This window comes from Mustela lutreola, chromosome 1 (genome assembly GCF_030435805.1).
Source record: "Mustela lutreola isolate mMusLut2 chromosome 1, mMusLut2.pri, whole genome shotgun sequence".
Lineage (NCBI taxonomy): Eukaryota > Metazoa > Chordata > Mammalia > Carnivora > Mustelidae > Mustela > Mustela lutreola.
The window spans coordinates 124004087-124020023 of NC_081290.1; the positions used below are offsets into that span (position 1 = coordinate 124004087).

Genomic DNA, 15937 nt, shown 5'->3' on the forward strand with positions numbered 1-15937 from the left:
ATCTATCCGCAGGTCATGAAGGAGCGAGTTTCCCACAGCTTTCATTTCAAATTCATTCTCTTGGTTATTTAAAAAACAACAGACTATACATAAACAAGCCAAATATACAAAGGGATTTTTTTTTTTAAGATTTTATTTATTTATTTGACAGAGAGAGAAGTAGGCAGAGCAGCAGGCAGAGGGAGAGGGAGAAACAGGCTTCCCGCTGAGCAGGAAGCCCCGTGCGGGGCTCGGGGCTCGATTCCAGGACCCTGGGATCATGACCTGAGCTGAAGGCAGCCGCTTCACCGACTGAGCCGCCCAGGAACCCCAAACCACCTCCCCCCCCCCCACACACACACCCCTTTTTTAAAGCAAACTTGGGGCGGTTTCTGCAGCGCGAAGAAAACACGCACTGAAGTGACGGCTCAAAGACTTTCTCAGAGAGAGAAAAGGAGTCACGCACGTTCTACACAGGGAGAAGAGGTGGGAACAGCGCGGGGACCAGTCGCGCCCTCTCCGGCCGGCCTCTCGGAACCGCCACCAGAGGTCCCCGGGGCCGCGGGTCGGAAGTCAGCTTCCCTCCTACTTCCCTCCCACCTCGTCGTTGTAGCGGCTCCGCCCCGCTGCGCCGTCCGCGCCAAAATCAAACCCGCCTGGGCCCGCCCCGCCCCTCGCCTCCCGCTCCCGCCCGGCCACCGGAAGACCCGCCGCCCGAGCCATGGTAAGAGCTGAGGCCGCGCTCCCGGGTGCCGCGCCTCCCCAGTCTCCAGGCCGCGAGTCCCCTACGCAGCTTGGGGCCTCGGCGGCCTTGGGGTGCTTGGCTCCTCTGTTGGGGCCGCCGGGCCGACATAGCTGGGGCCCGGGGTCCGCGACCCCTGGGCCTCTCCGCCCCTACCCCCGGTGCTGCCCTCGGAGCACACCCGAGAGGCGTTCGCGAACGTGCCCCGGTGTGCCTCGCAAACTTAGCGACCAGTCAGAGCACGAGTCGCTTCAGAACCCGAGCCTCGGGCTCCCGGGGTTTGGCCGCCCAAGCTGCAGCCTCCTAGGAAGAACCGGGAAGGGTGTGAGCGGGACGGACCGAAGCCTTGGATCTTAATGGCTTCTGTGTTTTGACAATTGAGGGTTGCCATGTGTTGTAGTTCTTAGAGCACGTATCTGAATGGCTCACGATTTCAGCAGTAACCTAGCGAGTCTTTTATGCCAGTAAGATTTCTTTGAAGATCGCTGCTTTTTCCCTAAAGTTCAGGGGTCGATGCCCTTTTGTGCTTCGGATTGCTACTTGTTTGGCCCCTTTATTAGAGAAGCACTGAATTCGCCTTCCTTGCATACCATGATAGGTTAAGTCCTGGTAAGATTCCAGATAGACCTTTTATCTTGGTGAATTTAATGCCTTACACCTCATCAAATCATTTTCATAAACCTTGAGTTTGGTATCATTTTTTTTTTCTACTTCTGTTGGCAGAGAATCAACATCTAATTAAATGGATCTAAGATTTTAATATCTTAATTTAGTTAAGTGGTCGTTTTTTTTGCTGGGCACGATCTAGGTTGTACGGTATTTATTTGAAGATACTTGCCCAGATGCAGTTACAACTGATAACGGCTTCTTTGTGGTTAAACTAACAACGCAGCCACCTGGGCATAAAGTGGTCTCAGAAACTACAGGACCACAGTTAAATCTGTTGCCAGTGCTGTGTGATTGCATGTTTCTCATAGTTACTAATACAACGGACAGAACTATGCAGCACAAATGCATTAACTTTACCCTTTTATCTAATCTACCTTTACATTTTAATCACCTTCTAATACTAAATGGTAATATGCTGTTAACTATTTTCAGATGATTACCTCTGATAATGAAGAAACATGAAATAAATTAGAATAAAATTTTGAGATACATGCTATTTTTTATGTATGCTGAAGAAGTAAGTTTAGTGTTACCTTGATCAGAGACAAGACAAACCTTTGTTCTCTTTCCTAATTGTGAGTTAATAGCGGTTTGTTTTGATTTGGTTAGGCTTCTTGAATAAACAGTTATTATAAATCCAGGCATATTTTTGGAATCGGAGAAATGCAATGTACTCTCTCAGTTTTGAGGGCAACAGATATTTTCTATTTTAATTTCTCTAAATTTTATTGTAATTGGGAAATGGGGCTGATTTGAGGAATTCTGTAACTCCTAATTGGAGGTTTCTTAAATGTATGGTTTTTTTAAGTGGTTTAAAATACAGGTTTCCAGGGCAACTGGGTGACTCAGTGGATTAAAGCTTCTGCCTTTCGCTCAGGTCATGATTCTGGGGTCCTGGGATCAAGCCCCACATTGGCTCTTTGCTCCGCAGGGGGCCTGCTTCCTCCTCTCTCTCTGCCTGCCTCTCTGCCTTCTTATGATCTCTGTCAAATAAATAAATAATATCTTTTTAAAAAAATACAGGTTTCCCCCACTCTTTGAAACTAGCATTCCTATGAAGCCTTTCATAATCTGAAATGGCATGAGGTGAGGAAGCAATTATTAATTTATATGGAAAAAATTTTTGAGCATTCCTAGACTCCAAAGAATAACTTCTTAGGCTTAAAAAAATTATTTTTTTTTCCTCTCAGGCTTTTGGGATACCTTAGGACAGAACTTACTAACAGGGGCACAAAATAAATTGAGATACAGCCCAGATTCTCACCGACAGAGTTCAAAGCTGTGGCGGCTTATGCTTGAGGTGCTGAATGTAGTTCCCAGGGAAGGAACATGGTGGGCCCTTCGCAAAACAAACGCTCAACACTATTTTCCTATTTTCGCTTTTTTCATACCAGTGAAAATACTCTTACAATTTCTTTTGATTAGTGAAAACAGGTACTAATGTAGGTCTTCTGAAAGGTGGAGATAGCTGTATGTTGGTCAGCCCAAAGATTTGTTGTCCTCAGGTCAGTTCTTGAGTCCCCTGACTTACTAATTTGAAAGCATCTCTAACTTACGTTGTCAGCACATTTTCTTTAATATTAAGTATTAAATGAGCCCCTGTTGATTTCTAAATATGAATTAGCATGGCATCCTTTTTACATTAGTTATTTTAATTCTGGCCATGATGCTGTCCTACTGTGGTTAATTATAAAAACTATTTCCAGTCATGAAAGACACTAACAAATTAGCCTGAAAACAATGTAAATGAATGTTACAGTTCATCCATATTTCTTGAGTAACTATTGTAGCTACTGAACTGAGTGATAAGAGCTTTTGCCAAACTGTTTGCTTCCAGGACTCTACACTGTCTCATAGTCTGTGTCTTGGTGGCAGATTCTTGTGGAGTCTGTGAGTCTCTCGGGGAGCAGTTTAACAATACCAAAATATCTGCAGCTTTTCCTGAAGCTTTGGATCTGTCTTCCACTGATGCAGCCACAGACTAAAGCCCTAAAGGGATCCTCACCCTGACTTGCCTCTAGATTCTGGGGTGAGAAGAGCAGTATTCTCAATCCCAGCGCCAGGTAAAGTACCTGGAGAGGCTCTTAAAAAATTGCAGGCCCAGGCCTGGTCTCAGAGATTCTCTTTCAATTCATATAGCATGTGCCTTGGCATCAGTACTTTTTAAAAGCTCCTGAGATGATTCTAATGGCAGTTTGAAACTCACTAGACTAGAGAAATGAGCCAAAAGAGCCTTCTTAACTGAATGTGAATTTCATGCTTGGTTATTCTGATACTACTGAGGCCAGTGCGAAGGGGTACTAATTAAGGCAGGATTGAATGCTGGCTCTTGACTCTTGATTTAGTGAATAGGTCTATATGATTTTTTAGAGATTGTTTACTTGGGATTTCTGTGATTTATCTGTCCAAGAAAGGCACCAAGTAGTTATCACAGAATTTTTTGTTATTAATTTACCCTGTATTGTATTTATGTGAGTGCAGTGGGTGTTATGGGATTTGGGAGATTGAACAGTCTCAAACTTTATGGTTGGGGCTTTAGATACATGGCTTTGAAGTCAAGGGCTGGCCTTTGTGTCTGCTCTAATCTAGCACTAAGCTCTAGGAAAGCATGGGTAGTGTGTGTTCTGAAGAAATTTACAGTCGGCTGAATCGGTTGAGAAAGAGAAGTATACCAATTGATTTGATGAAGGTGTGTTCTGGGAACACATGGAATGACACTCAGACTGTCCTATGAGCTCAGGGAAGCTCTTTTACAGAATAGTTGAACTAAGCCTTGGGAGACTTTTTGGAATTTTAAATAGGCAAAAGGAATGAGTGTTTTAGAACAGTTTTCTCTCTCTCTTTTTTTAAAGGTTTTATTTATTTATTTGACAGATAGAGATCAGAAGTAGGCAGAGAGGCAGGCAGAGAGAGAAAGGAAGAAGCAGGCTCCCTCCTGAGCAGAGAACCTGATGTGAGACTTTATCCCAGGACATTGGGATGCCATGAGACGAAGGCAGAGGCTTTAACTCACTGAGCCACCCAAGTGCCCCAGAACAGTTTCTTTAAAACACAAAGTTGGGAAAGAGCATTCTGGGAGTAGAGAATTACAAGTACAGATCTTCATCGGGACGCCTGGGTGGCTCAGTTGGTTAAGCTTCTGCCTTCGGCTCAGATCATGATCCTAGGGTCCTGGGATTGAGCCCCACATTGGTCTCCTTGCTCAGTGAGGACCTGCTTCTTCCTCTGCCTGCCACTCCCTCTGCTTGTGGTCTCTCTCTCTCTGGAAAGTAAATACATAAAGTCTTTAAAAAAAAAAAAGTACAGATCTTCCTCAGCCTGCAATGGAATTACATGGTGATAAACCCATTGTAAGTAAAAAATATCATTAAATAAAAAATGCATTTAATACACCTAATGTATGGAACATCATAGCCTGCCTTAACCATGCTCAGAACATTTAGACATTAACCTATATCTGGGCAAAAACATCTAAGACAAAGCCTGTTTTATAATAAAGTATTGAATATCTCATGTGACTTGTTGAAAACTATACTGAAAAGCAGAATGGTTGTGTGGGTATAGAATGGCTGTAAGTGTATGGGGTTGTTTACATTATGGTCCTATGGCTGCCCAGCATCATGATAGTACCGTATCACCTATTGCTAGCCAGGAAAAAGGCTCGAATTCAAAATTCGAAGTATGGTTTCTACTGAATGTGTGTGGCTTTCACACCATCACAAAGTTGAAAAAGTCAGATGATGGCAAGTCAGGGACTGTCTAGTTTTTGTATTACAGCTCAAGTTGCTTAACTCTCCATGTTATGGTAAAATATGAGGTGGAGAGTGGTATTGGGTAGATTGGGGTCGGTGGGAAAGGGCCTCGTGTATCACTGCAGAGTGATTGGCTACTTCCAGATGGTTCGGAGCCACTGAAGGCTTTTAAGCAAGGGAGAGGCTTGGTTAGATTTGGTTCTTGGCAGGGTGGAATTTGAACTTAGAGGGTGAGACAAAGTGTGGCCAGAGGGCTTACCTACCAGTATGTTGCTGGAGGCAGAACCTGTAATAAAGGCCTGAACTGAGGTCAGAGTTGTAGGGATGGAGCAGACAGGGTGGATTTGAGAAATATTTCACCACTAACCTTGGCAGAACTTGGTGACTGGTCTAATATGGAGTAAGAGGGATGAAGAAACCTGGGATGAACGCCAGGCCTCTGGCTTGGCTAACAAGGTGATATCTAACTGAGTTCAGGATCTAGAACAGCAGGATTGGGGAGTAGATATAGGAGAAGAAGAGTTCAGTTTAAACCTTCAGAGTTTGAAGTCTGTCCAGCGGGCAGGTAGACACTTGAGATTGAAGCTCAGGAGCATACTTCAGAGGCTGATGTAAAGATTTGAGGATTCAGCCTAAATGTTAGTTGAAACTGTAAAGGCAGAAGAGATTAAAGAAAAGGTGTGAGGAGATGTGGGGGATCAGTAGAGAACATTGGAGGGGTTTTTTTTTTTACCCATACAACTCATCAAGGAATGCCAGATAATTTTATTGCTGTGAAAATGAATTAGTGGAGGTACCTGGGTGGCTCAGTGGGTTAGAGCCTCTGCCTTTGGCTCAGATCATGATCCCAGGGTCCTGGGATCGAGCCACAAATCGGGATTTCCGCTCCGCAGGGAGCCTGCTTCCCTTCCTCTCTTTCTCTCTGCCTGCCTCTCTGCCTACTTGTGATCTCTGTCTGTAAAGTAAATAAAATCTTAAAAAAAAAATGAGTTAGGGGTTTTGTAGGTTGTTTAAGTAGAATAAAGACTCATGCACCCTGGTATGTATTCAGAATGGCAACTTCAAATCCCTTTCCCCATCTATCTTAGGCTTTTCATTTTCTGATGGAGTATTTGGTTGGACAGGCTCAGTCTTTGTTTTTTATGTCTGCTTTATTAGGTGGTGTAAAGTGTTTCTAAGTTCTTACTAAACAGTTTATGTTGCCTCCTAATCTTCTGTGATTTTTGAGAAAGATGCAGGTCACTTAAACATTAGTGTGGAATTCTCCATTAGAGATGAGATTTCTCTCTTTTGTTATTTTCTGTGAATCTTCACCTTGAGAGAATTTGGCTTTTATTTTTTTTAAGGTTTTATTTATTTACTTGACAGACAGAGATTACAAGTAGGCAGAGAGGCAGGCAGAGATGGGGGGGCACGAAGCAAGCTCCCTGCTGAGCAGAGAGCCCGATGTGGGGATCCCAGGACCCTGGGATCATGTCCTGAGCCGAAGCCAGAGGCTTTAACCCACTGAGCCACCCAGGTGCCCCAGAATTTGGCTTTTTAAAAAAAATTTGTATTTCACCTTTGTGTATATATCCTGAATACAATATATAGTAAAATTCATTATCAACGGATTTTAGTTATGTGTTAACTATCTTAATTTTAACTTGGCTAAACTGTAGATATAGAATAATAGTAAACTGCAGTAGGCTTCCATTTTCTACTTGGATAGGTTTTTCCATTCTCCATCCTACGCTCCACAATGCTACTAAAATGTCATCTTACTAAAATATAGCTGTAATCTTGTCACTCTCCTGCTTTTGAGGTTGCTCAATAGCTTCTCACCATCTAGAATAACATACATTCCCTTGGGCCGGACAGTCAGCATCCCATGATCTGGCCCCAGACAACTTTTTTCCCCTTCCCTACCACTCCTTCTCTAGGCACCACACAGCAGTCATCCCTGAGTTCTTGTCTTTCTGGAACATTCCACGAACTTCCATAACATCGTGCCTATGTGTGTGGTCTGCCCAGGACACCTTCTCACCATTTCTCAACTTGCCAAAATCCTTTTCATCTCCAGCCTTTCTAGAGAGCCTTCAGCCTTCCCCAGGGTAGAATTCATTCTGTCCTTGTAGCAATTTGTGCAATGATCTTTCCATCATTTATTAGTTATGTCTTTTTTCTCCGTGAGGTTGTAAGTATTTTTTGAAGGTAAATATAGTGACATATCATTGGATCATTTGATAAATATTGAGTTTCTGTAAACTGCCAGACTGTACCTTAACCACAGTTCTTTTTGTTTGTTTGTTTGTTTGTTTAAAGATTTTATTTATTTACTTGACAGAGAGAGACACAGTGAGAGAGGAAGAAGCAGGCTCCCCGCCAAGCAGGAAGCCCGATACAGGGCTTGATCCCAGGACTCTGGGATCACAACCCGAACCAAAGACAGATGCTTAACAACTAAGCCACCCATGCTCTATTTCTTTTTTTTTTTTTTTTAAGATTTTATTTATTTATTTGACAGAAAGAGATCACAAATAGGCAGAGAGGCAGGCAGAGAGAGAGGAGGAAGGAGGCTTCCTGCCGGGCAGAGAGCCTAATGTGGAGCTCCATCCCAGGACCCTGGGATCATGTCCTGAGCCAAAGGAAGAGGCTTTAACCCACGGAGCCATCCAGGCGCCCCCCAGACGCTATTTCAACCACAGTTCTTCTTACACAGGCAGCACTAATCACAAGTCTTGGCATGTAGTAGTTATAATGAGTCTTTAGAGTTATCAAACCCATTGGCAGACAAGACCATAACATTGCAAACCAAGTTGTTTTAAAATGCAGTCTTTTTTTTTTTAAATGCAGTGTTTACTTTTTTACTTTTGTGCTTTAGTCGAAGAAAAAAGGACTAAGTGCAGAGGAGAAGAGAACCCGCATGATGGAAATATTTTTTGAGACGGTGAGTTGTTTTCTATAAGATTTTTAGTATTTTATGTAATCTTCTCCTTAAGTGTATATCAGTGTTAAACTGTACCTTTTTCATTAAATATCAATGCTGATCAGTTTCCTGTGGAATGGATAAAATTCTGCAAACATTTTTTGTTTCTCTGAAGCTGTGGAGGAAGGAAGAACCCTACCCCAATGTTCCCTTCTGTCCAGAATGATCTTTCTGAAGTGTATATTTGATTGTGTCCCCTTTCTGCCTGAAAATGATAATAGTTGACATCTACTGATTGCTTCCTAGATGCCAGTCATTGTTCTGACCACTTGGTGTATGTTATCTGATTCCTTCTTTCTTAACTCTATGATCCTCATTCTACAGATGAGGACCTCTGAGACACACCCAAGTGCATGGGATCTCAAAAATTAAAACGTTAGTACTAGGATTCAAATCCCGGGACGACCATCTGATTTTTAGAGGCAGTGCTAAATGCTGCCTCTTTACATTGATAAATCTGTCTGTAGTGTAATATATATATATATATCATGGTGCATAGGCTTCCTTAATTTATTCCAGATATTTGTGCCTGCCACTAAGAGGAAATAGGTTTGAAGTTTTAGGTCCTAAGTCACAAAGTCAGGATTCAAACCCAGGCACCTGGCTCTAGAGGCTGTTTTCTTTACCATGTTGCTTTATGTTGCCTTTTTTTTTTTTTTTCCTTTCTAACAGGTTCAAGTCTAAATCTTTGGCTTACAAAAAACACTAACTTCAACTTCCTGTGTCTTAGTGTAATACTTGACTATAACTTCAAAGTCTAGTCTGGCCCCAACCTATGGCTGCTTTCATTATATACAGGTGTAAAGATGTTGGGGAAAACGGCAAAGTAGAATATGAAATTAATAAGATAATTAGTGATATTACTTGACATTTTCATTTTGATAATGCAGATTATCAGTAGAACAAGCAAAACATTCTGGGGAGTTTTGTTTTAAAAACCACCCTTTAAGTGTAATCTTACTAATGTTAACTGCCTGGAATGACTTACCAAAAGTCATTGGCAATTCAGAACAGAGTATCATATTAATAATTATGATTATTAATTAAATAATTGATTGTTTAATTATTTTAATTATTAATTATTGATTAAATGATTAATTAAGAGGTGCCTGGTGGCTCAATCAGTTATATGTCTCTGACTCTTGATTTCAGCCCAGATCATGATCTCAGGGTCATGAAATCAAGCCCACCATTGCTCTGCACTCGGTTCCAAGTCTGCTTTAGAGCCTCTCCCTCTCCCTTTGCCCCTCCCCCTGCTCACACACATTCTCTCTCTAAAATAAATAAATGGAATCTTTAAAAAAAAGAATAATGATTAGAAAGATAAATTGATGAAGTTTACATGTGATGATTATGACTATTCTATTGAGTCTGAATATTTTTCCTATGATCTCAGCAAGAAGAGTAGACTTAATTCTTGTTAGGCAGCGGAAAGCTGGGAAGAGTGGTGGGGGGAATGATTTTGTCCTTTATGATGTTGTTAATTTTCTCAAGTATCAAAATTGGCTGTTTCAGATTGAAAGTTTTCAACCCTGATATCAATTAATAACATGATACTGATTAGTATTAACAGCTTCCAGAAGTTCAGTAGTCACTGAGTTTTTATGTAAAGCTAAAAATTGATACTGGTTTCAGTTCATTTATTCTTGTATATTCATTCGTGTGTGTGTGTGTGTGTGTGTGTGTGTGTGTGTGTTTGTGTTTGAAGTTGCTAATGTAATAGAAAAACTGAAGAATGGCATGAGAACAATATAACTAAATGAGAAAGCACTTGCACCTGAAATCTATTTTACTGAATAGCTTTGTGAGCTTAACCAAGAACTTGACCTATGTCTCAGCTTCCTTGTTTATTAAAGAGGATGGTAATAATTGTACCCAGCTCACAGTTTTGGTGTGAGGGTTAAATAAGATAACCCATGTAAATCATCACAATGTCCAGGTCGTAAGTACTTAATTAAACATTATCTAGCTCTAAAACTATGTGCCTTCCATGGTATCTTACACATGCTTTTATTTATTTACATATATAAGTTTTATAAATTATAAAAATGTGTATGTATGTATGTGTGAATACACACACACACACACACACACACACACACACACACACATATATATATAAAGAGCTAGAGCCCTTTCTGTTCATCTCTCCTTTATTACCTCTGTTTAATACTGTGGAGAACTAATATTTCCTTAAGACCATTTTCTTTGTTCACTTAAGGGACCACAGTTTAGTTCTGAGGTTAGTACTCTGTAAGCCCACTTATTTACATGGTAACCCCACAGGGGCAGCCAGTATGTTCAGAGCTCTTCCTTGAGGACCACATATAGGCGGAGATCTCAGTGAGTTCATGTTCTTTTTTCAGGAAATCTAAATGTTTGCAGATAGATTTGATTGATTTTTAAAAATGCATTAGAGGCCAGAAGGCAGTAATTTATTGCATGTTTTCTGAGATCCTGAAGTATTTTCTTTAAATGGTTTATTTATAGATGTGCAAAAATTGTTTTCACACTGTAAGAGCAATGACAATGTTTTTCTTAGTTTACTAAATCTTAAGTGTAGTAAGATGAAGTTACTTCTTCCCATATTTTATTATGAAAGACAAAAGAATTTGATAGTTAATTCCTGGATGCCCAACACCTAGATTTTACCATTAACATTTTACTCTGCTGACTTTACCACATATATATTCATCTATCCTCTCCTTTATTCATTGGTATGTTCATTTTTGAGGGGGAGGAGAGGGAATACACTTTAAAAGAATTCCTTATACAGGCTGGGTACCTGTCTTTTGTCAGGTATGTTTCATGAATATTGCCTTCTGGTCAGTATTTGTCCTAAGTTTCTTAACATGCCCTTGCATAAGTGGAACTTTAAATTTTTATGAAGTCTATTTTCTATCCTATTGAAGTTACCTTTTCAAGTTTATTTTAAAAGAAATAGATCCTACATTTCCATTTAAAGCAATCACAATAATTCTGTTATAATTACTGAATACTTGAGTCTTTTCAAATATTTCACTTTTGTTATTTAAGCACTTTTCACCACTTCAATCAAGGCTTAGTACAAGAATAAAGGAGTGTTGGGGATGCCTGGGTGGCTCGTTCACCTAAGTATCTGCCTACAGCTCAGGTCATGATCCTGGAGTCCTGGGCTCTAGCCCCGTATTGGGCTCCCTGTTCAGAGGGGAGTCTACTTCTCCCTATAGGAAGAGTGCTACTCTGCCTGTTTGTGGGTACTCTCTCTCTCTCTCTGACAAATAAATAAAATCTTAAAAAAAAAAAAAAAGAATAAAGGTGTGTTCTACATAGATTTTTTCCAACTACAAGTAAGATTAAATAGTCTATGTGTTTATCTTCCTATAATATTTTTTTAAGATTTTGTTTATTTATTTGACAGAGATAGCACATAAAAAGCAGGAAAAGCAGCAGGCAGATAGAGAGTGATGCATGCGTCCCACTGAGCAAACAGCCTAATGTGGGGCTCCATCCCAGGACCCTGGGATCATGACCTGAGGCCACTGAGCCACCCAGACACTTCTCTTCCCATAATATTTTGCTTTGCATGTGGTGCTCGTGCCACCTGTATAGGTGAATCATTGATAGGCACACATGAATTGTATAATTTCCCTGTTGTTTAGGCATAGCTCTTCCATGAAACCTTAAATGGAAACAAATCTTGACAGTTGTCTGTAATTTTTATATTTCATTAGGAAGATGTTCTTAACATTCTGCTTTCCAGTGACTTTAAAGAATTGTATGTTCTTGCAAAATCTGTCCCTTTAAGTTCTGTTGGAGCTATCAAACAGGATAATTGCAGTTTCTTCTAACCCTAAAATGCTTGATTTCTGTTACACTGTAGATTACCAGACATAGCTTTTATAGTACAATGTTTTATTAATATATGATGGTAAATATAAATATATGGTAGAAGATAAATACATGTTTTTCATCTCTTTTTTAACTTTTTTAAACAGAAAGATGTATTTCAATTAAAAGACATGGAGAAGATTGCTCCCAAAGAGAAAGGCATTAGTGAGTATCAAAGACATGCTGAGACATTTTGGGAAATATTGGTCATCTCTTCTGCAATGGTCTTTCCTTTATGAAAACATAAATTTCTAGGGATGAAGACTGCAAAAACACTTCCATGATGTCCTTGGGCCATTGCCATGATTCTCATGTATGAAGTGTCTGCTTTAGAAAAATTTAAATGGAGTATGCATGCATACTTATGCATACACACATGCACACACACATGCATACACAAATGCACACATTTATTTATATGCAGAATTTACTTCAAAAGAAGTAAAAAACTATTCGTGTATGTTCTGGTATTTCTTAAATGTGACTTCATATTTTTACATGGTGTATTAGTTTTTTGTTGGTGTTTAACAAATTATTCCAACTTGGTGGCTTAACACAGTAGAATTATTCTCTCATAATTCTGGAGGCCAGAAGTTAAAATCAAGGTGTTGGTAGAATTGGTTCCTTCTGGAGATTCTGAAGGAGAATCTATTTCATGCTTTTCTCCTAGCTTCTGGTGGCTATCAGTAGTGCTTTGCATAATAGACACATCATTCTAATCTCTGCCTCTGTTTTCACATAAACTTCCCCCTTTATTTTCTCCCTTTCTGTCTCTTATAAGGACATATGTCATTGGATTTGGGACCTACCCTAAATCTAGGATGATTTCATCCTATGATCCTTAATTGTACCCTTGCTCCAAGTAAGGTCACATTCATAGGTTTTGGGAGTTATCTTTTGAAGAGTCACTGTTAAACCCACTATATATGATATATTTATTTTTTAAACCTTGTTTTCCTTGTATAAACTATACATGTTTATTTGAACAAATTTGAAAATTATAAAGTATATTATCAAAGTAAAATTTGTCATAAGCCCTCTTTTCTGGGATCACCTCTATTAACATTTTGGTGTATTTTGATTTCTTATTCTTAGATTCTCTCTGTCTGTGTATGTATTTATCTGTCTTTTTTTTTTTTCCCAGAGAGAATCATGCTGCAAATACAGCTTTGTGTTCATGTATTTTTTCACTTAACATTATATCATCTACATTTCTATATGTCATTTGCTTTTTTAAAAAAGATTTACAGCATCTGCATCTCTAATATTTCATTCTGTGACCACCTACTGTACCATAATTTGTTTAGCCTGTTACTGTTATTGAACACCTAGATGGTTCCCAAATTTTGCTGCTAAAATTAATGTGTAACATGCTATCTATAATTTTTTTTCTTAAAGAGCAGTTTTAGGTTCACAGCAAAATTGAGAGGGAGGTATAGAGAGGTCCCATATGCTTCCTGCTCCCCCTCCTCACATGCATAGCTTCTCCTGTTGTCAGCATCACTCATCAGTGTTACACTGCAGTTGACACATTATAATCACCCAAAGTCTATGGTTTACATTGGAATTCACTTTTGCTGTCATACATTCTGTGGTTCTGGATAAGTGTTTAATGACACAGCTCAATCATTATGGTATCATGCGATTATTTTCACTGCCCTAAAAACCCTCTTTGCTCCATCTATTCATCCCTTTCCCTCCTCACCCCTAAATTTTTTTCCACATCTCCTATTACTTCATTAGGAAGTGTTCCTAGAAATAGAATAGAAAATAGAGACTTGGGTCACCTGGGTGGCTTAGTCATGAAGCATCTGACTCGGGATCCCAGCTCAGGTCTTGATCTCAGGGTCATGAGTTCACGTCTCACACTTGGGAAAAAAAAGAAAGAAAGAAAGAAAGAAAGAAAGGCGGGCCTTGTGTAGTTTTAGGCATTTAATACATACTCTCAAAGTGCCTTTAGGGAAGGTTATACCAAATTATATTGACGTTCATTTCTCAGAACTGTGTTTTCATTTTTAGAATTCTTTTTTTTTTAATTTTTTATTTTTTATAAACATATAATATATTTTTATCCCCAGGGGTACAGGTCTGTGAATCACCAGGTTTACACACTTCACAGCACTCACCGAAGTACATACCCTCCCCAATGTCCATAGCCCCACCCTCCTCTCCCACCCCCCTCCCCCCAGCAACCCTCAGTTTGTTTTGTGAGATTAAGAGTCACTTATGGTTTGTCTTCCTCCCAATCCCATCTTGTTTCATTTATTCTTCTCCTACCCCCTTAAGCCCCCATGTTGCATCACTACTTCCTCATATCAGGGAGATCATATGATAGTTGACTTTCTCCAATTGACTGATTTCGCTAAGCATGATACGCTCTAGTTCCATCCACATTGTCGCAAATGGCAAGATTTCATTTCTTTTGATGGCTGCATAGTATTCCATTGTGTATATATACCACATCTTCTTGATCCATTCATCTCTTGATGGACATCTAGGTTCTTTCCATAGTTTGGCTATTGTAGACATTGCTGCTATAAACATTCGGGTGCACATGCCTCTTTGGATCACTATGTTTGTATCTTTAGGGTAAATACCCAGTAGTGCAATTGCTAGGTCATAGGGCAGTTCTATTTTCAACATTTTGAGGAACCTCCATGCTGTTTTCCAGAGTGGTTGCACCAGCTTGCATTCCCACCAACAGTGTAGGAGGGTTTCCCTTTCTCCGCATCCTCGCCAGCATCTGTCATTTCCTGACTTGTTGATTTTAGCCATTTTGACTGGTGTGAGGTGATACCTCATTGTCATTTTTAGAATTCTTGATATTTCATTTCACTTTGTACTTCTTTGCAAGTGAGGTTGGATGGTTTGCACACTTGGTATCGATTTTTTTTTAATTTATTAGATCTTTAGTTTTCTGATAGATTTTATTATATTTGGGGATTTGCTGTAGGAAAAATTGAAGCAGACATTAAAATATGGATAATTTTGGGACACCTGGGTAACTCAGTTAGTTAAGCGTCTACCTTCGACTCAGGTCATGATGCTGGGGTCCTGGGATCGAGTCCCACATCAGATTCCTTGCTTAGTGGGGAGCGTGCTTTCCTTCTGCCCGCTGCTCCCTCTGCCTGCTGCTCCCCCTGCTTGTGCTCTCTCTCTTCTCTCTGACAAATAAATAAAATAATAAAATATGAACAATTTCTTGGTACAGTTTTACTTAATACAAAGTAAGAATAGAAAAAAAAAGTAAGAATAGTTTGTGAATTTCAAACATTTATGAAATGACTTCACATTTTTATGTTATTTTTAAAAGCTTTCTGATTTTTTAAAAGATGTTATTTATTTATTTGGCAGAGAGAGAGAGACAGTGAGAGGGGGAACACAAGCAGGGGGAGTGGGAGAGAAAGAAGCAGGCTTCCCACTGAGCAGAGAGCCTGATGCAGGGCTCGATCCCAGGACCCTGGGATCATGACCTGAGCTGAAGACAGATGCTTAATAACTGAGCCACCAGGTGCCCCTCTTTCTGATTTTTTTATCTTACTCCTACCTATAACATTCAGTTCATAAGTTTGGTTTTTTTTTCTTTTTTAGTTTTTTTTTTTTTTTTAGCAAAAAAAGGCAATACATGTTCATTTTTGGAAAAAATTAAGAAAAATGAACCCAAAAATAAGGAAATAAAAACTGTCTCTTACCCACAGTTTAAAGATAACCACCGTCTAATTAATGCCTGGTGTTTTTTAATTTTATATTTTTTTATAATTCTACAAAGTACATTTTAATGCATACATATATATATATGTATATATATATATATATATATCCATGCCATTAAATACTTTGTAACATAAATTTAATGATTACGTATAGTATCCTGTCACAATAAAATACTTTGAAAAGTCCAGTTATTGGACTGGCTTCCGGATTTTTTTCTGTGGAAAACAGCGCTTTGACAAGCAT

The 15937-nt window shown here is 39.5% G+C and overlaps 1 protein-coding gene across 2 annotated transcripts in view; it reads left to right on the plus strand.

Annotated features, from left to right (window-relative positions):
• Positions 1–564: 564 nt before the first annotated feature.
• The window catches only part of MND1 (meiotic nuclear divisions 1), a 73174-nt gene continuing 57801 nt past the window's right edge, over positions 565–15937 (plus strand). The window contains exons 1-3 of one of the 2 annotated variants that reach the window (XM_059173486.1): positions 565–703; positions 8006–8071; positions 12088–12145. In XM_059173486.1, coding sequence (XP_059029469.1) covers positions 701–703; positions 8006–8071; positions 12088–12145 — 127 coding nt within the window. In that variant the 5' untranslated portion in view covers positions 565–700. The remainder of the gene's footprint in view (positions 704–8005; positions 8072–12087; positions 12146–15937) is intronic. The other variant, XM_059173487.1, reaches the window with a different exon arrangement.